We start from the raw sequence: 21,981 nt of genomic DNA on the forward strand, positions 1-21,981 counted from the left end.
ACGGCCTCCTCTACTGTGGAGATGAAGCCACACTCAGGTTGGAGGAACAACACCTTATATTCCGTCTGGGTAGCCTCCAACCTGATGGCATGAACATCGACTTCTCTAACTTCCGCTAAGGCCCCACCTCCCCCTCGTACCCCATCTGTTACTCATTTTTATGCACACATTCTTTCTCTCACTCTCCTTTTTCTCCCTCTGTCCCTCTGAATATACCTCTTGCCCATCCTCTGGGTCAACCCTCCCCCCCCTTGTCTTTCTTCCCGGACCTCCTGTCCCATGATCCTCTCGTATCCCCTTTTGCCTATCACCTGTCCAGCTCTTGGCTCCATCCCTCCCCCTCCTGTCTTCTCCTATCATTTTGGATCTCCCCCTCCCCCTCCAACTTTCAAATCCCTTACTCACTCTTCCTTCAGTTAGTCCTGACGAAGGGTCTCGGTCTGAAACGTCGACTGCACCTCTTCCTATAGATGCTGCTTGGCCTGCTGCGTTCACCAGCAACTTTGATGTATGTGACTTTGATGAATTTTATCTTGTGCCTCAAAGTACCCTGAAAGCTCATCCTTAATAATGGACTCCAGCACCTTCCTAACTACTGAAGTCAAGGTACTGGCCTATAGTTTCCTGTCATTCCTTTTTCCCTTCTTAAAGAGTGGAGTGACATTTGCGATTTTCTTTTTCAATATTTTTATTGCTATTATATAAATTGCATGAATACAAATACAAAATTCATAAGGATACAAGTAAATAATACTAATTACATTACATTTAAATCATAGTAATATGATCAGAGTATCCCATATCCCAAATCAATCGTGTAGAAAAAAAGATTGAATTATGAAATGAAATAAAACAATATAATTGTATTTTATTTAAAAAAACCTACCCCGACTACCAAAATTAGCTGGTTGGTAAAAAAAAAGAAGAAAAAAGTAAAATACCTTACCATATGATATTATAATGACAAAGTCTCAGATTCATACTTTATAACAGTTCAAAGATTATGAAAATAATTCAGTAAGGGTCTCCATTACATTAGAAAATCATGTTCAGAATCAGAAATTGAACAACGAATCTTCTCTCGATCAAGGCACAACATAATGTCAGATAGCCATGAGTGGGTGGGGCAGCCTCCTTCCACTTGAGCAAGATCACCCTCCTGGCCATAAGAGTCATAAAGGCCAATACCCACAAATTAGATGACTTCAATTTTGTAGCACTATCCTCAACAATACCAAACATGGCAGTCAAAGGATTGGGCTTAAAGCTGACGTTGAAAAGTGCAGAAAAAGTTTGAAATACATCTTTCCAGAATCTTTCAAGGCTCGGACATGTCCAAAACATATGAATTAGTGTGGCCACTCCATTACTACATCTATCACAGTAAGGGGAAATATCTGCGTAGAAACAGGAGAGCTTGTATTTAGCCATATGAACTCTATGTACCATTTTGAATTGTAATAAAGAATGACGAGCACATAATGATGAAGAATTAATCAATTTTAAAATAATCTTCCAGCTTTCTTCAGATATGAAAATCTGTAAATTCTTTTCCCAATCTCCTTTAATTTTATCTAGAGAGGCCTTTTTCAATCCCAACAGTAGACCATAAATGGGTTTCAAAGGGTTTCAGATTAAAAATTGTATCTACAAACGTTTGTATATATTCTTATGTGGACTTGTAGGAAAAGTATCTGGACTTGTAGGAAAAGTATGTAATTGAGATCTTAAAAAATCTCTAATCTGTAAGTATTGAAAAAAGTGAGTATTGGAAAGGTTAAATTTCGTTGAAAGTTGCACAAAAGAAGAGAGATTCCCTCCATCAAACAAATCCTGAAATCGTTTAATACACAATCTATCCCATTCTTTAAAAGATAAGTCAATTAAAGTTGTTTAAAAAAACAATTAGAAAATATGGGACTTGAGAGGGAGAATCTCAATGAACCAAAATGTTTTCTAAACTGTAACCAAATCCTCAGTGTATGTTTAACCACCAAATTGTCAGTTAGTTTATTTAAAGATAAAGGAAGTGAGGATCCAAGTAAAGAAATAATGGAAAATTTTATAACAGAGTTGACTTCCAAAGAAACCCATCTAGGGCAATATCATGGTTAATTTAATATATCCAGAACGCAACATTTTGTATATTAATTGCCCAATAATATAACCTAAAATTGGGTAAGGCAAATCCTCCGTTCTGTTTGGTTTTCTGAAGGTGGGCTTTATTTATATGAGGTTTTTTATTCTTCCATATATAGGAAGAAAGAAATGAATCCAAAGAGTCAAAAAAAGATTTAGGAATAAAAACAGGCACAGCTTGAAAGAGGCATATAAATTTAGGTAAGATATTCATTTTAATAGAATTAATTTGGCTAATCAGTGTTAAAGAGAGAGGCAACCAATTAGAAAGTGTTTGTTTAACATAATTCAATAAACTTAAAAAATTTTCCTTAAATAAATCTTTATAATTCTTAGTAATTGTTACTCCTAAATACGTGAATTGTTTTCTTAGAAGTTTAAAAGGAAGGTTAATATCAGTTGGTATTAAACTGTTTAAAGGACACAGTTCACTCTTCTGTAAATTTAATTTATATCCTGAGAACTGACTAAAATTAGTCAGTAAACGGAACACAAATGGTAAGGAGGTTGTAACATTAGATATAAAAAGCAATAAGTCATCAGCATAGAGCAACATTTTATGAGTAGTACCTCTCCTTAAAATACCAGTAATCTCTTTAGACTCTCGAAAAGCAATTGCCAAGGGTTCTAATACCAAATCAAAAAGCAGAGGGCTCAAAGGGCAACCTTGTCTACTTCCATGTTGGAGCAGAGGGAGATAGATAAAGTAATTTAATCCAATGAATAAAATTAGGTCGAAAATTACATTTTTCTAAGGATGTAAATAGATAGTCCCATTCAACTCTGTCAAAAACCTTCTCTGCATCCAAAGATATCACACATTCCGATATTTCCATAGATGGAGAGTACATAACATTTAACAAACGCTTATATTAAAATGGGAATATTAATTTTTAACAAATCCTGTCTAATCATCCGAAACTATAGAAGATATAATATTTTCAAGTCTGTGAGCCAACACTTTAGATAAAATTTTAGTATCAAAATTGAGTAAACAGATAGGTCTATACAAAGAACATTCAGTAGGATTCTTATCTGCAGTAATCTTCCTACCTTAAAGGAATCTGTAAGGGTAGAACATATGTATGGTATAAGCAAGGAGGTGAAAGCCTTATAAAACTCTCCAGAGAATCCATCAGGGGATTTCCTAGAATGCAATTCTCAAATGGCCTGAGCAATTTCCTCCTGGGAAATGGGTTGATCCAATTGCCTACGATCATCCAACAAAAGATTAGGAATATGTAATTGATCTAAAAAATTATTCATTGCAATATTATCATTAACAGAGTCAGAACTATACAATTTAGAGTAAAATTCCCTAAAAGTGTCATTAATTTCAAGGTGGTCAGTTATCATGTCCCCATTAGTTTTACACATTTCTTTAATTTGCTGCTTGGCCATAAATGGCTTCAATTGATTAGCCAGTAGCTTACCAGCTTTATCTCTGTGAATGTAAAATTGACTTCAATCTTTTAAAAGTTGGCTTTCAATTGGATACGTTAAAAGAAACTCATATTTAGTTTTAGTTTCAGTACGTCTCTTATATGTTTTAGGATCGGGTACCAAAGCATATTTATGGTCCAGTTGTTTTAACTGATTGGCTAGTTCATTTCTCTCTTTGTTAGCTTTTTTAATGATGTTTGCAGTATAAGAAGTAATTTGACCGCAGATGTACGCTTTAAAAGTATCCCATATAATAAGACTAGATGTCTCTTTCAACATATTTTCTTCAAAAAAAAGAGTTATTTGATTCTCCATAAATTTTAAAAAGTCTTCTTTGGATAACAGAGTTAAATTAAATCGCCAAAATTTACTTATAGGGATAGGACCAGGAAGATTTAAAGATAGAAGTACAGGAGAGTGATCAGAGATAGCAATCTCTTTATATTCCATCGATCGAACTAATGGAATCATTTGACTATCAATAAAAAAAATAATCAATCCTAGTATATGAATGATGAACATGAGAAAAAAAAGAATACTCCCTGTCTGTCAGATAGAGAATACGCCAAGCATCAACTATACCACATTTAGTTAGAAAGGAATGGATAAACAAAGCTGATTTATTAAGTGTGGCTGGTTTGATAGATGAGCGATCTAATACTGGATCTAACCAGCAGTTAAAATCTCCTCCCATCACAAGAGAGTAAGTACACAAATCTGGCAAAAATGAAAATAGACGTTCAAAAAATCCTTGATCGTCTACGTTGGGGACATATACATTAGAAAAAACAATCAATTTACTGTCGAAGTTCCCTGATACAATAACAAATTGACTATTAGCATCCGAAATAACTTTATGCTGAACAAAGGAAACTGAATTATCTACAAAAATGGAAACTTCACGTGATTTAGCATTAAACAAAGAGTGGAATTGCATACCCTTCCACTGACTGAAAAAACATAAGCTATCACAGCTGCATATATGCGTTTCTTGTAAGAAAACAATGGGTCCTTTTAATTTTTTAATATAAGCAAGCACTTTGTTCCTTTTGATGGGGTGATTCAGCCCTTTCACATTCAAAATAAATAATTTAATATTTTGAACCATTTTAAACACCAATCAACACGTAATTAAAAGATTTAACCATAAGTTATTAAAACTAGAAAGCAAACCATAAGGTAAGGTATTCAAACAAGCAATCATGTAATCAACCCAACACAGCTCCCAGAGAAAAATAGGCCCTACCCACTCCCCCACCCAAAGCGAGAAAGCTGACCAACAGGCAGTCAGCGAGCTAAGAACTAAGTTCCCTCCCCAAAAAATCCTGTTGACAAAAACTCCGGTCCTACAAGGTCATTATGTCCCTACCAAGACAAAACATAAAAAGAAAAATAACTCAGTATTTGAAAATATAAAAGGATCAGTTTAAACAAATTCAAAGAAAGCTGTATTAAAATAAAGCCTCAAAACGTGATCTAATAAAAAAGTATCAAAAAAAAACAAAAGACAATATATGAACAGCCAAAATGTAAGTTTAATGAAACCTTATTTCAAATTCAAATTAACAGTAGAAAAAATTGATCATTTAAGAAATCTAACAGTTTTAGACCATCCTTCAGAAACTCTTTTGCTTCTTCAACGGACTTTATTCTTTTTCGCAATCCATTCTTCAAAACAATACTCAAACGGGCGGGAAACCGAAGGGATGGTTTATATCCTTTATTGTAAAATTCTGATATAACTTCTTTATACTTCATGTGATCAGCCATAACTTCAGGCGAACAGTCTTCCACACATCTAACCTTGTAACTTTGGAAATCGATCATTCCTTGTCGACGGGTATGGCGAATTAAAAGGTCCTTAATACGAAACTCATGAAAGCTTAGAATAATCGATCTGGGTCTCGCCGCTGATGACAATGGCTTCAAAGTCAGAGAAAGATGAGCTCGATTGAGCTTCAGCTTGGAAGTGAATCAAGCAGGGAATAGCTGTTTCAGAAAGTTTGCAAAAAACTTTGTAGGGTCAGTGCCTTCAATTGATCCTTCAAGAGCCAAAATTCGCAAGTTATTTCTCCTATTTCTATTTTCGAGACTGATTATCCTTTTCATCATTTTATCATTGGATAAAGATAACTCTTTGCAGAGTTTAATCGTATCGTTAACGTCCTCTTCAAGTGTCACCAGCTTCGCAGTATTTTCCTGAATTCGGTCCTCATGCTCAGATAAAGTTTGTTGAATTGCATCCAATTTGCTGTTAAGTCATTGAAACACCTCAGAAAATTCCGATTTTTGCCATTTAAGGAAGTCATTGATTGAATCCAAAGCGAATGGGGATTCATCTTCTGTTTCTCTTTTTTTTTTGCAAAAGCTTTGGTTCTTTTCCCAGCTATAGTAAAGCAGTATTAAAGTATTATAATAAGATTTCAAAAAAAAAAGACTGGTAAGAGACAATTAAGTAAACAGGGTAGGAGCAATCTGAAACGATGTTACTCCATCAGCTGCCAACAGGGCTCTCTGCAATTTTCCAGTACTCCGGTCCATTCCATAATTTTAGTGGTTCTTGAAAGATCGCTGCATCTCCTGTGCTCCTTGATGTAGGCTTCCATTGTGCGTGCCTTCTGGTTGATGTTTGCTGGGTACTTGCACCAAGGAGTACAGGCTGAGTATCCGTTTGGCTTACCTGGAGAAATTGGTGCATTCGCAATGGCCATAGGATTGTCTTCGATGGCACAAAACTACTGTGCCGTGCCAATAGCTTTTGGGATCATCTTGTGAGTGAAGCCATTCAAATGAAACTAGAGGGAAAAAATTTTAACAAAGATGAAGGTCTTGTTCTCTGTAAGAACTGAAATTTGTTTGTGAACAAGGTGGGACAGTAGAAACCTGATTGTTTCATCCTCATCCAATCAGGAGGGATAGAAAATCAGGGTATACATACCAACAGACTAGATGTGCCAAGCATCATCCCTGATGAAGATGGCAGAGTTTGTCATCGAAACATCGATTAAAAATTGATACTCCTAGTTGGAAGCCTGAGAAGAGTTTATTTGTCATGTATGCTGGGAAAGCACTAAATCCCTTTTTACCCTGTTCTCTTAAATTATTGGCTAGCTTACCTTTTTTTCTTCATTATTGCTTTTTTAAGTTGCCTTCTGTTGGTTTTGAAGAAACTTCTCAATCCTCTAGCTTCCCACTAATTTTTGACATATCTTATGCCCTCTCTTTTGCCTTTTTGCTGTCTTTGACTTCCCTTGTCAGCCACAGTTGCCTCATTCTCCCTTTGGGGTACTACTTCTTCTTTAGGGTTTATCTTTCCTGCGCCGTCTGAATCGCCCCCAGAAACTTCAGCAATTGCTGTTCTGTTGTCATCTCAACTAGTGTTCCCTTCCAATCAACTTTGGCTGGGTCCCCTCTCATGCCTCTGTAGTTCGCTTTACTTCACTATAATACTGATATTTTAGTTTCTCTTGCTCAAGTTGCAAGGTGAGTTCATCATATTATGATTACTCTTCCTCTGAAAGGTTCGTTTACTATTCCTTTATGGTCCCTTAACTCCACCCACAAGGATTCTACATCTTCCGGTCCTATGTCTCCTCTTTCTAAGGATTTTATTTCATTTTTTTTGGCAACAGAGCTACCCCAGCCCTCTGCCTACCTGCCTGTCCTTTCGATACAATGTGTATCCAATGTTAAGCTTCTAACTATGACCTTTCAGTCATGAGTGAATGATGCCAACAACATAACACTTGCCAATCTCTAACTGCGTTACAGATGATTTAGCTTATTCCATATACTGTCTGCATTCAATATGGCATCTTCAGTGCTGTATTCACCCTTTTCGGCATCATAATATCCGGCTGCTTCTTTCATATCCGTAGAGTGTCCTGTCTGCTACTTTCACTATGGAATGCCCTGCCAGTATGGCACAACCCTCTCCTCCCCACCCCCTTCCGTTCTGAGCCACAGAGCCAAATTCACTGCCAATGACCTGTCTGGGCTTTGCTCTGGTAGGTTGCCCCCTCCCCCACCAAAAAAAAACAGTATCCAAAGTGGTATTCTTATTATTGAGGGGAGTAGCCATACAGGGATTCTTAGTACTGTTGGCCTATCCCCTTTCCTTCTCCTGACCGTTATTCAGTTACCTGCCTCCTGCAACTTGGGAGTGACTACCTCCCTGTAGCCACTATCTATCACCTCTTCACTCTCCCATATGAGCCAGAGAATATCCAGCTGCAGCTCCAGTTCCCTAAGATATCTGAAAGGAGCTGCAGCTGGATGCACCCATGCAGATGTAGTTATCAGGGAGACTGGATCTTTCCCAGAGTCCCCGGACCCCACATGAAGAACGTACTACTGACACTAGACCCATTTTTTTTTTAAATTTTATTTTTATTTGGATAAGGAGTTCACAATTATCATGTACTTTTTTCACACATATAACCTTTTCCATTTTTTTATATGTATAAAACTACAATTATTTATACATTCTTAAGTACACATTGAGATGATATAAAAGCAAAATAAACATTTAAATAGATAATTATGTACTGTGGTAAATCTAACCTATTAGGCTAAGTAATGAAATTAGTTGTTAAGAAAAATGGTAATAATAGTTTCCATACAACCCTTCTGGACCATTTCCACTGGTCCAAAATGTTGCATACAAGCCTATATACCAACCATTGTAGGTGTTTATATCCCAATTTGTTCGTGCTTGTTCCTGCCCGCAGACATAATTATCCAATCCCTATGTACTTATTTACTTAATTTTTTCATTTTTTTTATCCCTTTCCCAAATCTTTCCCTTTACTTGTGTTAATTCTCTATTTTCCAAAAAAAAACAACAAACATTTAGACTAGAGGTGCTTACATTAGCAATATTACTGTGTTGATGAGAAGAGCAATATAAATCATTAGGAGAGTCATCTAAAGTCTGCTCGCATTGGGGTTATATATTCAATCCATTTATTCCAGATTTGATAAAATGTTTCTTTTTGAGTTCTCAGGGAGTAGGTCAACTTTTCCATTTTAAATATTTCCAAGATAATTTCGTACCAATCTTCTAATGTAGGTGGTATTGGATTTAGCCATTTTCTAGTGATTGATTTCTTACTTGCCGCTAAGAGGGCCTGCAGCAACTTTATATCTTCCTTCTGTTCAAGGAACAATACATGCCCCAAATAGAGCGTCTCAAAGTTCAGAGGTATCTGGGACCTAAGTACCTTAACTAATGTTCTATGAATACCTTCCCAAAATAGACTTAATTTAGGGCAATCCCAGAAAATATGAAAATGATTTGCCTCCTTAGAGCCGCACCTTCTCCAACACATCACATTTGTATCTTTATATTTTTCCTGATATGGGGTCTTGAAGTATCTTATAATGTTTTTCCAACAATGTTCTCTCCAAGTCAAAGAATTAGTCGAGGACCATTGAAAGCTACAGATTTTCCCCCAAGCCTCCTCTGAAAGTACCAACCCCGCTTCTTTCTCCCACTTCTCTTTTATATACAGTGTATTTACATTTTTAGCATGGGAGAGTGCATTATATAGGCGAGAAACTGATTTACTAGGTATTGAACTGCAAGCCGAATTCAGAATCTTGAAAAATTCTAATTCTACTGTTGATAGGTCTGTATATCTACAACTCTGGTTAACATAGTTTCGTATTTGAAGGTACCTAAAAAAGTCATTATGTTCTAGGCCATGTTTGTCCTGCAGGATTTGGAAACTTTGTAATACTCTTTTATCTATAAATGAGAGGTAGGTTGTAAGACCTTTCTTTATCCATAGCTCAAATCTTTTATCTCCTCTGTTGGGAAGGAATTCGGTATCATATGCACACCATCTAAAGAGTTTTAGCATGTTATTAATTCCACATGAATTAACCACCTTCTGCCATACTTTTAATGTAAGATTTATCCAAGCATTATTAAATTTTTCCAACTGGGCCATCAATCCTTTGTCAGCTATTGAGGCCTGAAGAGGAAAACTGTCAACTAATCCAAATTCTATTTCCTTCCATCTAGCCTTATATTCCCTATTACACCAATATAACAGAGGGGTTATCTGTGAGGCATAAAAATAATTACTCAGGCAAGGAAGAACCATACCTCCTCTTTCCTTCCCTAACTGTAAAGTGTTATATCGAATTCTAGGTTTCCTTCCTTGCCTGGAACCATTCTTAATGTACGAATAGACAGAGAGATGGAAACTGACCAGAATCTTATCTAAAACATTTGCTACTTTCCTTAGCCTCTTGAGCCAAAGGCTATCCACTCTAACATTGGCCCTCTCTCACAATGACTCCACTTCAATTCACGTCTTTTTCCGATATGGAATCTCAATATGCCCAGCAAAGAGTCTGAAAGTGAAGAGTTGTTGCTTCAACAGTAAGTACTGGGTGATAGTCTGATGAAGATTGTCTAAATATTGTGGCAATTCAACTGGAATAAGAAAGCAGATGCTCTGTGGAATTAGTGGCAAAATTCTCTAATTCCTGATTCCATCTTTCAGCCTATTATCTTTAACAGACTTAACTCTTTTATCTTTTGCCCTTGAGCTGAGTTTGACAATATTTTCCTGTAACAAAAATACTGTCATCATCTTTATGCTCCAATCTCCCTTAAGCCATCAGCTGATTAATAACATTCAGGAGTTTCTGGCCTTTTAACACAGCTGCTGATGTTCTGCAGTAGATTAAATAGGAAAGCAACAATGGGAATTTGGTTTATAGTTCCATTAAACACCGATACGGTTTACTTCAGGTTGAACTGGGTTACAAAATGCACTTGGATTCTAATAATGAATGTTAACCTCATCTCTTAGGTGCTTGCTTTTGACGAAGTCAAGGATGTCCACGCTGAGTTTCAGAAACTTCAACTTGAATTGAACAACCCTCAAGCAAAGTACGTGCTGAAAACAGCCAATCGCCTTTTTGGAGAGAAGAGCTACAACTTCCTTGCAGTAAGGTTTTCTCTGTTTTGAGTGTTAGAGACTAAACTGTCAAATTTGTTTGTTGATAAACTGATCAAACACAAATGAGATGAGCGAAAAAGGTATTTTTGTGTTTTGGATGGAAAAGTGGGTTATTTCCCTAACGAGAATGGGCTTGGATTTTAATTTGGACTTCATTTGTGTTCTTTTGAAACCAAATAAGAAATGTATTACAGACAGAAAGGAATCTCAATATCCTTGAAGGAAAAACTATCATCTGTTGAGGTGTAAACTAAGGGATAGTTGTAAGGAAAATCAATGCAGGAATATTTACTGAACTGGGCATAGGAAGTCAAAATTAAGCTTATTGTCAAATGCCCAGGTGTGATTTTTAAAAAAAAAGTTTGCTTCCAGCAGCATCACAGCCAGAGAGCATCATATACAGTAAACAGCAACTGGTGAGATAAAACAAAAATTTAAACAAATTCTACACATTTTACAAGAAAGAACTAAAAACAAAGTTGGTTTTAGTGCAGTTATCAAAGTGGTCTTAGTGTTGCTAAATTATAATGATCAGGGTTCTGTTGGTTGAAAGGAAGTAGCTGTTCTTGAATCTGGTTTTGTCAGACTTCAGACTTCAGCTGCTTATGCATGGCCTGGATGGTGGGAATCTTTAATGGATGGTGCCTCCTTGAGGCAGGGCCTCATGTAGATATTACTGAAGATGCAGAGGGATATGCCTGTGATGTATTTGATGTGTCTGCTGCCTCTTGCATTCCTGTGCATTCCAATTGCTGTACCAGATCATGTAGCAACTACTCACAATTACATCATTTAGCTTTTCGAGGTCAGAATTGTGTGCATTTAGTAATGTGATTTTTTTTTGTTAGTAGACTTGAACATGGACCATGTGTACTATTTGTACTTTGGATGAATATATCAGTTGCAGGCTTGAATCCATTTCAAAAACAAAATTACTATATTGTTTGATTGAATGCATGCCCTTCAGTAGTTTTAAATATTATGTATTTAAATACATATCTTTAAAAGGCTTTTTCGTTTGATAGAATGATTCCAACTATGTACATTCCAACTTATTTCATTAATCCGTTTAAATACCATACTATAATTTTATTCTACTTTACTCATGTGCAGAGCACATACCAATATGGAAAGATCAAAAATGGCGGCAATGAAGAATACAACCACATAGAAAACACGCATTCTCCGGAACCACCCAGTGGGAAAAAGCCCCTAACTCTAACTGATTCCAACCTGATATAATTTTTACCCAAGAGACGCATATCAGGGCGGGAGATCAAAATAGATTTTTTGGATGGTGGAGGGATTTTCAGATTCACTCCACTTCTCAGAGTAAAACTAAGGGCGTGTCCATCTTTATTAAATCCAATATATTTACTCAAGAGGATATTGAGTCAGATTTTAATAGTAGATTTTTAATTGTTAAAGGAGTAATTTGTAACAGAAAAGTTGTTTTGGTCAAATTGTATGGCCCTAACTTAGATGATCCTTTTTTTAAAAAAGATATTTGCTTTACTGCCTGATTTAAATGAATATATGTTGATAATGGGCGGGGATTTTAACTATTGTTTAAATCCTTTGATTGACAAGAGATCAACCAATCAGTGACTTCCAAATTGCTCCGCGTCACTTTTTAACTGATTTTGGATTGATTGGATTATGGAGGTATCTACACCCTGATAACAGAGAATATTCTTTCTTTTCACATGATTATAAAAAATATTCGAGATCAATATTATAATTCGTTATTCTTTTTCAAATGTTCAGAGATTATTTAACATTATTTATTTGTCCTCTCTTAAAACTCCACAATGCGTCGACTCTTTCAATTCTGAAAAAGAGTTCGAGTTGAATGGAAATATTCATTTAATGTTTTAGAGAAATTTGGCTTTGGTGTTAATTTTAATAATTGGATTAGAATGATATACAAAACTCCTATTGCTACTGTTATTACTAATAACTGTAGGTCTCCTTTCTTTCAGCTTTCAAGGGGAAAAAGACAAGGTTGTCCATTAAGTCCTAAGTTATTTAATTTAATATTAGAACCCCTTGCTGTTGCTCTTCGTGAAGCTAAAGATATTTATGGGATTTTCGTAAATGAGACCATGAGATTTCTCTTTACGCTGACTATTTATTGGTTTATATATCCAATCCCGAGGAATCTATTCCTGCCTTGTTAAAATTATTTAATGAATTTGGAGATTTTTCAGGATATAAAATAAATTTTAGTACAAGCGAACTGTTTCCTTTAAATTAATCTGTTTCTGTATATGATAATACTCCTTTCAAAGTCACAGATTCTTTTAGATATTTAGGAGTTATAATCACTAAAAAATATAAGGATCTTTATAAAGTTAATTTTGTTCCCTTGTAGATTCTATGAAGTATTTATTTAGCAGATGGAGTCCACTTACATTTTCACTTGTTGGTCGCATCCATATAGTCAAAATAATGATTTTACCAAAATTTTTATGTTTATTTCAGAACATCCCTTTTTTTGACTAAGAAGTTTTTTGATTGGATTGATTCTATTATTTTATCTTTTATTTGGAATAATAAAAGACCAAGAATTAGTAAATGTCACTTACAAAAGTTAAAAAAAGATGGAGGTCTCGCTTTGCCTAATTTAAGAATGTATTGCTGGGCTGTCAATGTGCGATACATGTCCTTTTGGTTAGTATTGAGTTGGTAAGAATGATTAGCCAATTTGGGTAGACTTGGAATTGAAAGCTGTGAAAGAGTTTTATTAACCTCGTTATTGGGATCTGCTTTAATCAGCTAAAGTAACTAATTTAAATTTATACCCCGTGATTCCTTACAAACTTGGCTCCAGTTCCGCAACTTTTTTGATCTTAAAAAATTTAAACTATGTAGTTTCATTTATCGAAATTACTTTTTTAAGCCTTCTTTGAGTGATCCATTTTTTTTTTACTTTGGAAAAATAAAGGTATTAATTCTTTTTTGCATTTATTTAAAGAAGATAGACTGATGTCTTTTGAACAATTAGTTGATAAATATACTCTTTCATACTCACACTTTTTACAATACCTTCAAGTTAGACATTTCTTCCAAAAATATTTAAGTAATTTTCCTTACATACTGGATGCTGACCTGTTAGATACTATTATGAGTATGAACCCTTCGATGAAGGGTTCCATTGGAAGAATTTATAATTTACTATTACAATGGGATAAGCGTCCTTTATTTAAGATTAAACAAGACTGGGAAAAGGAGCTTAACTTGCCTTTTATGACGCAGGATTGGATGCGGATTCTGAAGCTGGTTAACTCTTCTTCGATCTGTGCTGGTGATTCATTGATTCAATTTAAAATTGTACATCATTACCATTTGATGAAGGAGAGATTGTCTAAAATATTCCCTAACATTGATAGTTATTGTGATAGATGTAAAACTGAGACAGCTACACTGACACACATGTTTTGGTTTTGTTCTATACTGGAACAGGTCTGGATGTCAGTTCTTTCAAAAATTTCTAAAGCACTTAAAAGTAATTTACAATCTAACAAATTAACTGTGCTTTTTGGAATAATTCCTCAAAATATCCATGGTATCTCTTTGTCTGACCAACATGTTATTGCATTTGTTACATTGATAGCTAGGAGGGCCATTTTGTTGAAGTGGAAGGATACATCAGCTCCCACTTTGTCACAATGGTTCTCTCAAGTGATGCTATGTCTTAATTTGGAGAAAATTAGAAGTCGAACCTTTGAACCTATGTTTGATTCTTGAGAAAAGATGGGGTTGATTTGCTCGTTATTATCATTTGAGTTAATTGATAGATTTCCCCCACGATCTAACTGTAAATTTTTGGTACATTTATTTTCTTGCTGGTGGTTTGATGTTTATTTTTAGAAGCTTTTTGTATGATGCATGGCTCCGGGGTTGAACACCGAATGGGTTTTTTTCTCTCTTTTTGAGACATTGTAAGTGTTGCTTACTTCGATGAACTCTTGTAAATCTTGGTTAATAATAAGATTTGAAAAGATAAATAAATATCTTTGTGCTTTATAAGTATTCTGCAAATAGTTCATGAATTGATGTGCTCACTTCCTTTCTGCGGATGTTAATGGGCTGAATTCTGTATTTAAAATCCATCATTTTCTGGCCCATAAAACTTTGGAACCATAAGGTCTCAACGCCTTGGCTTTGGGTGGCATTCAGATATTAGTGTTGTAGACTATAACTGGTCTGTACAAGTATCATAATATCAACATTTGTAATACTTTGGTTTTGTACACCACTCCACTAAGATTTGGGAATCAAATTGTCACAATTTTATTCCTTGACCCTCAAGTTCAATATTGTTGTGCCATTTTGATAAGAAATAAATAATCAATTGGTACAAATCATAAAAGTGAGGTTTATTTTGATCTGTTGTGACCCTCCAGGCGTACCTTGCTGATACACTGAAATACTACCAGGCAGAACTGGCTCCAGTTGATTTTCTTACCGCAGCAGAAGCAGTCAGACAGGAGATCAACACCTGGGCAGAAAAACAAACTGAAGGTAAGTGAGACTGGACAATAGTTGTGGCCAGGCACAGACGTGGTCTTCTGCTGCCTTCGATCTTCATAGTGAGCAATATTTCCCAAGATTGTTCAACAGAACTATTTTCTCCTTCATGTAATACTAGAGCATAAATGGTAAGACCAGGATTTATCATCCCTGTAAAAGTGACGATGAGATGTTTTGAAACCGCTGTAGTTCTTGGTGAAGATACTTTTCCATAGAGCGGTCAGATCAGCTGTCCTGAATTTTGTGGTGCAGAGTCAATGAAACAACACAAATAGAGTTGGTGCCTTATTTGGAATCTGCAAGTGGGCGTGTCTCCATGTGCCATTTTTCTTTGACCTGTCTAGTATTAGAAGTCAGGGGCTTGGGAGAATCAACAATATGTGTAATGTTACGGACCAACATCAGTAGATGTAGAATGGAGTCGGGGAATTAATGCAAAACAACTAGAGTTACTAACGTTTATACACAAATATAGAAAATTAAACAAACGACTAACTTAAACAGAAGTTAACGGCATTATGCGTTTATAGCTCCCAAACAGTCAAACTTAGAAACGGTTCTTAACAAAGTCTTACTCAAGCACAGTCTTAGAGTGGAAGTTTAGGAAGTTCAGGTGATTCATAAAATAAGTGAGAGGAGAGACTTGTTTATTCACGATACAACGAAGAGACGATCTTGGTGATTCACAATACAGTGGAGAGGTGATCTTGAAGAAACAGTTATCAGAATTTGCAGCTGCGGAGTACATTTTTTGAAGAGCCCAAGAAGAGCGAGATTTCACAGAGTAACTGACAGGAATGTCCCTTTCCCTGAAATGGTCACCACACAACACTCGAGACCATGCAGGGGTTAACTAAAAGTGTGTGCCATAATCAACGTATGGATAATACGAAATGTCAGTCACATTCGAATTGCACAGAGTGCTGCCAACTAACTCAATCCTTTGGGTTTGTTCGAAGCCTGCAATCTTCACTCTCATTCTCTTCCCGTCGATTTCTTAACGACTCCTTATCGAGCGACTCACTAATGAGTGAATGCCCACTAAACGACTGTAACTCTTTTTATACTGTCGGGGAAGTGTCATCACGTGACTCTCACAGAAACAAAGTCATGGATTCCCAGTAAACCACGTGGCGCCCCTAGGAATCAAAACTACAAGCTTCCAGCAAAACAAGACTATAGATACATCACACTTAGTAAATGAAACTAATATCACGTGACATCCACAGGAATTGAAACTGTGGACCCATAACACCTACCCCCAAGAAGAGAAAATTTTGATTTATTAAGAGCAAAATCTTAAGTACAATTTACAAAATATACAAATGTCCACAATCTACAAAATGTACAATACATATACAGTTATCATATAGCACACTACAAACTAATATAACACATTACAGGAGTGTATACAAACATCAAATTCAAGTCCATTAATAAAAAAATTACACTGTAAGTTCAACATCTGGACAGACAGTCGGCAATTACATTGTCTTTGCCTTTAACATGAGTTATTAAGAGATCATATTCCTGTAAAATTAAACTCCAGTTCAGCAACCTTCTCTTTTTGTTTTTCAGTTTACTCAAAAATACCAATGGGTTATGATCGGTGTAAACTATGAGTGGTTTCTGAGTTGTGCCAACATACACATCAAAATGCTGTAAAGCCAAAATAAGGGATAATAATTCCTTTTCTATGGTTGAATAATTTCTCTGGTGTCCATTGAATTTCTTGGAAAAGTAAGCCACAGGATGGTCAACATCATCATAATTATCCCTTTCGAGTAACACTGCTCCTTCAGCCTCGTCACTGGCATCCACAGCTAGGGAAAATGGCTTTGCAAAGTCAGGTGACCTGAGCACAGGTTGGTGACATAGGATAGCTTTCAATTTATCAAAAGCCCCCTGATAAGGCTCTTTCCAAACAAATTTTTCACCTTTCCTCAGGAGGTTAGTTAATGGGAGGGCAATTTCAGCAAGGCTCTTACAGAACTTGCGATAGTACCCTATCATTCCCAAGGATCTTCTGAGAGTCTTTTTACCTGTTGGAGTGGGAACCTCTGAAATTGCCTGAACTTTTGCTTGAACAGGAGCCAACCTGCCTTGACCTACAACGTACCCAAGATAGGTCACAGTGGCATGGCCAAATTCACTTTTAGCTAAGTTAACGGTAAGGTTGGTGTCATGGTCCGGCTCGGGGTCTCTTTAAATTTACTTTGTTTATGTTACGATCCGGACTGTTAACTCCCTGTTTCCCTTTGGTTTCCTGTTTTTCCGTGTCCCTCGGCCTTGGTGATTAGAGGCAATTTACTCTCGGCTGAACCGGTAGTTTATAGTCTCCGGCTTTCAGCTGTTCGGCGCGAGAGCGTTTGCAAAGTCACCAAAGGTACGGCGTGCCAATGTCATCTGGCCGGAGCAAACTTAGTCTCCGCTCGAAGCAAGTGCCAGTAATTCGCCTTTCCTCACCGGAGCAACCCTGTCAAGTTACCTCACCAAAGCAAGCCTGCAAAGTTTCCTCACCGAGGTGGGTCCATCAGTTAACCCGCCAGAGGGAATCAAGAACTGCTGTCTACTGTTCCTAGGCCGAGTCGAGAGCTCGCCACTACCCGAAGGCTCCAAGTCAAGTCCTGGCTCTGAGGGCATCCAAGTACTCAGTCAAGTCCTGGCTCTGGTGGCATCCAAGTTCCGAGAAGTCCTGGCCCTGGCAGTCAGTGATTCCTGTCTTGTCTTGTCTTGTCCTCACCTCCATGGGGCAAGTCAGGCTGTCTTGCTGTTGCCCCGCGGGGGGTCATGAGTCCCAGCCCTATGTCCTGTACCCAAGGAGGAGTCCCGGCTCTCTGTTCTGTGTGTGAGTCCCGGCCTTATGTCCTGTACCCAAGGAGGGGTCCCGACTCTGTGTTCTGTGTATGTGTCCATGGTTCCATGTACCTGCTCTCCCGAGACCGAGGTTCTGTTTTCCATGTTCCTCCTCTCCCTAGCCCATGTCATGTCCATGCCTGGTTCTGGGGTCCGAGCCCGAGGCAAGACCCAGGTACTGGATCCTTGCCCAGTCTCTGGCTCAGAGTCCATACCGTAGCCTCTTCATGTCGCCTCTAGTTCTGGGATCCGATTCTAAGTCCAAGGCCAGACCCCTAGTCCCAGCCTAGTCGTAGTCCTGAGTCCTTGTCCAGTTCGCTATTCCTGATCCTGCCTTGCTCTCCTGGTATCAAACAATAAACTCAATTTAATTAACCTCACAAGATGTGTCTTGCATTTGGGTCCACCCTTGCTCCCTATGCCCCCCTCATTGTGTCAGTTGGCTTTTGAGAGCCTTTCAAACAGCTTTTCCACTGCAGAGATATGTGCTTCCCAAGTGTCATTCCCTGTGACTAAATCATCAATATAGGCATCTGTGTGTTTTAACCCTTGAATTACAGAATTAATCATTCTCTGGAAGGTTCCTGGAGCATTTTTTCATTCCAAATGGCAGAACATTATATTCATACAACCCAGATGGGGTTACAGTGGCAGAAATTTCTCTACCTTTATCCGTCAGTGGAACACATCAATACCCTTTTAACAGATCGATCTTTGTAAGAAACTTAGCTTTTCCAACCTTGTCCACACAATCATCCACTCTAGAGATTGGATACGCATCTGTTTTTGTTACAGCATTCACTCTTCTATAATCAGTACAAAACCAAATACTACCATCTGGTTTAGGTACCATGACACAAGATGAACTCCAATCCAAAGTAGAGGGTCTAATAATATCATTTTCTAACATATATTCTATTTCTTGTTCAGCGATTCTACATTTTTCCATTTCCATTCGATATGGATGTTGTTTTATGGATTTGGCGTTTCCAACATCTACATCATGTGAGACTACTGTGGTTCTTTGTGGAATGTTTGGAAATAAATCATTAAATTTCATAATTACTGCTTCATTTACTGCCACTGCTGTGGCTGCAAATGAGCCAATTTCTCATCAATATTTTCTAAATTTGTCAAATTTGTGAGTCTGGCAAAAATAATGTTCGGTTTAAAATAGGTCTCAGCTGGATCAGCTACTGAGTCCCCAGGGAGGTCAGACTCATTGTTACTGACAACAATAGTCACAATGGCGGATTGTTTTTCATAATATGGTTTTAGCATGTTTGTATGACAAAGCTGCATTGGCCTTTGTTGATCTGGTGTTTTTACCACATAGTCTACATTATTAACTTTAGATATAATCTCGTAAGGTCCATGAAATTTGGCTTGCAAAGGGTTCGTTCGCACAAGAAAAAGAACAAACACCTTATCTCCTGGCTTGAATGACCTCATTCTAGCTTCCTGATCATACCAAGTTTTCATTCTTTCCTGGGCAGATTTCATATTTTCCCTTGCTAAGCTACAAACTGTTTGCAATCTTTCCTTAAATTTTAAGACGTAATCCAACAAGTTAATATGTAGTTCTTTGTTAACCCACTGTACTTTTAACAATGCCAAAGGTCCCCGGACCCATTGCCCAAGCACGTTCAAAGGGCCTAAAGCTTAGGGACTCCTGCACTGACTCCCTTACTGCAAACAAAAGCCAATGAACTCCCTATTCCCAATTCTTCTCATTTTCAACACAGAATGTCCTAATTATGGTTTTGAGGGTATAATGGAACCTTTCTAAGGCCCCTTGTGATTCTGGACGGTATGCAGATGATGTAATCTGTTTGGCTCTCAGTCTGTAAACTACCTGCTGGAATAAACCTGACATAAAATTACTCCCTTGATCAGACTGAATTTCTTTAGGCAAACTAGATAAAGTAAAAACACTTTATGAGAGCCTTCAACACAGTTTTAGCTTTTATATTCCTGAGAGGTATTGCTTCTGGAAACCTAGATGCAGTACACATGATGGTCAGCAAATATTGATGGCAAGCTTTAGTCTTTGGCAGTCCACAATAACTTTAGAGAAGGGCTCACCAAATGCAGGAATAGGTTGCAGTGGGGCCCCTGGGGTGACTTGATTAGGTTTACCCACAACTTGACAAGTGTGACAAGTCTGGCAAAATGTCGCCACATCTTTCCTCAACTCAGACCAGAAGAAGTGTTTAGAAATGTTGTTCATAATTTTATTCACACCAAGATGGCCACCCAAGGGCACACTATGAGGCAATGTTAAAATCTCATTCCTATAGACTTTGGAAACTACTACCTGGTGAACAACTGCCCATTTCTCACTTGCCGGGATCTCAGGTGGGCTCCATTTCCTTATTAACATTCCACTCTTGAAATAAAACTCTACTGGTACTTTATCAATCTCCTCACAAGAGAGAGCTTTTTCTCTTAAAGCCTCAATCTCAGGGTCTCTGCTCTATTCTGCTATAAATTCCTTCCTAGATAGAGATAAATCTTTATTGTCGGATTTAATACCTGGATTCTGGTGAAACAACAAAGGCAGAAAGGTCCCTGACAAGTCATCAAAATCTGATTCCCTGTTTGGGCTATCATGTGTAGCCAGATCATGCTGCACTGAACCATCTGCATTGGCAGACTTTTTGGCCATAACGTGAGGGATAAATGTTAGAATCCATCTTTGGATCATCAGTGATTGTCTTACTTGTCAGCTGCACTGCAGGAACAACTTTTCCACCTGCTAGGTCATTCCCTAACAACAAGGAAGCACCATCCACTGGTAAACTGGACCTGAGACTAACCGTGACTTCAAGATTACCTTGTGCAGAGGTACAGAAACAACGTCACTCCCAATACCCTGAACAAGATTTACCTCACTAATGGCAGTCTCATCACTAAGCTTTAGAACACTGTCTAATATAAGTGACTGAGAAGCCCCAATATCCCGAAGAATCGTTACTGGTACCCGGGTAGACCCTTCATTTACTGAAACAACTCTTTCCGACATAAAAGGATTGAAGCCTTTCCTAACACAGTCAGACCTCTCAGACCCTGACAGAGTTTCATCAGACTGTTCAGAACCCTGTGGGTTTATGGGTGTTTCAAAGTGTTGGACACAGGCATCTGGGACTGCCTCCTTTTCCTTCTTCTTCAGACGGAAACAGTTAGCCATAACATGACCAGATTTCCTACAATAGTGACAAATAGGACCAAAATGTTTTTCCTTCACCTGCTTCCCTTCATCCTTATCCTTATCACTAGCTTCCGATTTAATTTCTGGTTTACCCGAACTATCCTTGCTACTCTTTTGAAAAGTTTTACTCAGGGTAAACTTAACTCTGTGGGTAGAGCAAACTCATCTGCTAATTTAGAAGATTCTTGCAACATGGCAGCGTCCTTCTCATCCAAATAAGCCTTTATTTCATTAGGGACACACCTTTTGCATTCCTCAATTAAAACCAACTCTTTCAAGTTGTCATGACCTCCATTCACGCTTTTAGATGTGCACCATCACTCAAAACACACAGATTTGTCACAGGCAAATTCCACATAAGTCTGGTTCAGATCTCTTCAGATTTCTAAATCTTTGTCTATAAGCTTCCAGAACCAACTCATAAACTTTAAGTATAACCTGCTTCACAGTATCATAATCAGCTGCCTGTTCAATGGATAAGGTCGTATAAACTTGTTGTGCTTTAACCTTAATTACACTTTGTAAAAGGATAGGCCAGCCTTTTTTCGGCCACTGTGAACTCTGAACAACTTTCTCAAAATGCTGGAAGTATTTATCAGCTTCAGCCTCATTAAATGGAGGGACCAATTTTACTTCCTGACTGGCAACAAACTTAACACCTCTTTACATACAGGAAACTTCTCTATCACACTCTCATCAAATTCCCCTTTAGTTATATAATACTTAGCTATTTTCCTCAGAATCTCAGGCTTTGTCACAGCCGGCTTTATCTCAGTAAGCTCCTGCTCTTTAATAATTTCCAGCACCTCACCATTTTTT

The 21,981-nt window shown here is 37.5% G+C and overlaps 1 protein-coding gene across 1 annotated transcript in view; it reads left to right on the forward strand.

Moving 5' to 3' along the window:
* Positions 1–21,981, forward strand: part of LOC134357918 (leukocyte elastase inhibitor-like) — a 35,631-nt gene that overhangs the window by 6,289 nt on the left and 7,361 nt on the right. The window contains exons 2-3 of the mRNA XM_063069691.1: positions 10,410–10,547; positions 14,969–15,086. Of these exons, the coding sequence (XP_062925761.1) occupies positions 10,410–10,547; positions 14,969–15,086 (256 nt within the window). The remainder of the gene's footprint in view (positions 1–10,409; positions 10,548–14,968; positions 15,087–21,981) is intronic.

The sequence above is a fragment of the Mobula hypostoma genome, chromosome 17 (genome assembly GCF_963921235.1).
Source record: "Mobula hypostoma chromosome 17, sMobHyp1.1, whole genome shotgun sequence".
NCBI lineage: Eukaryota > Metazoa > Chordata > Chondrichthyes > Myliobatiformes > Myliobatidae > Mobula > Mobula hypostoma.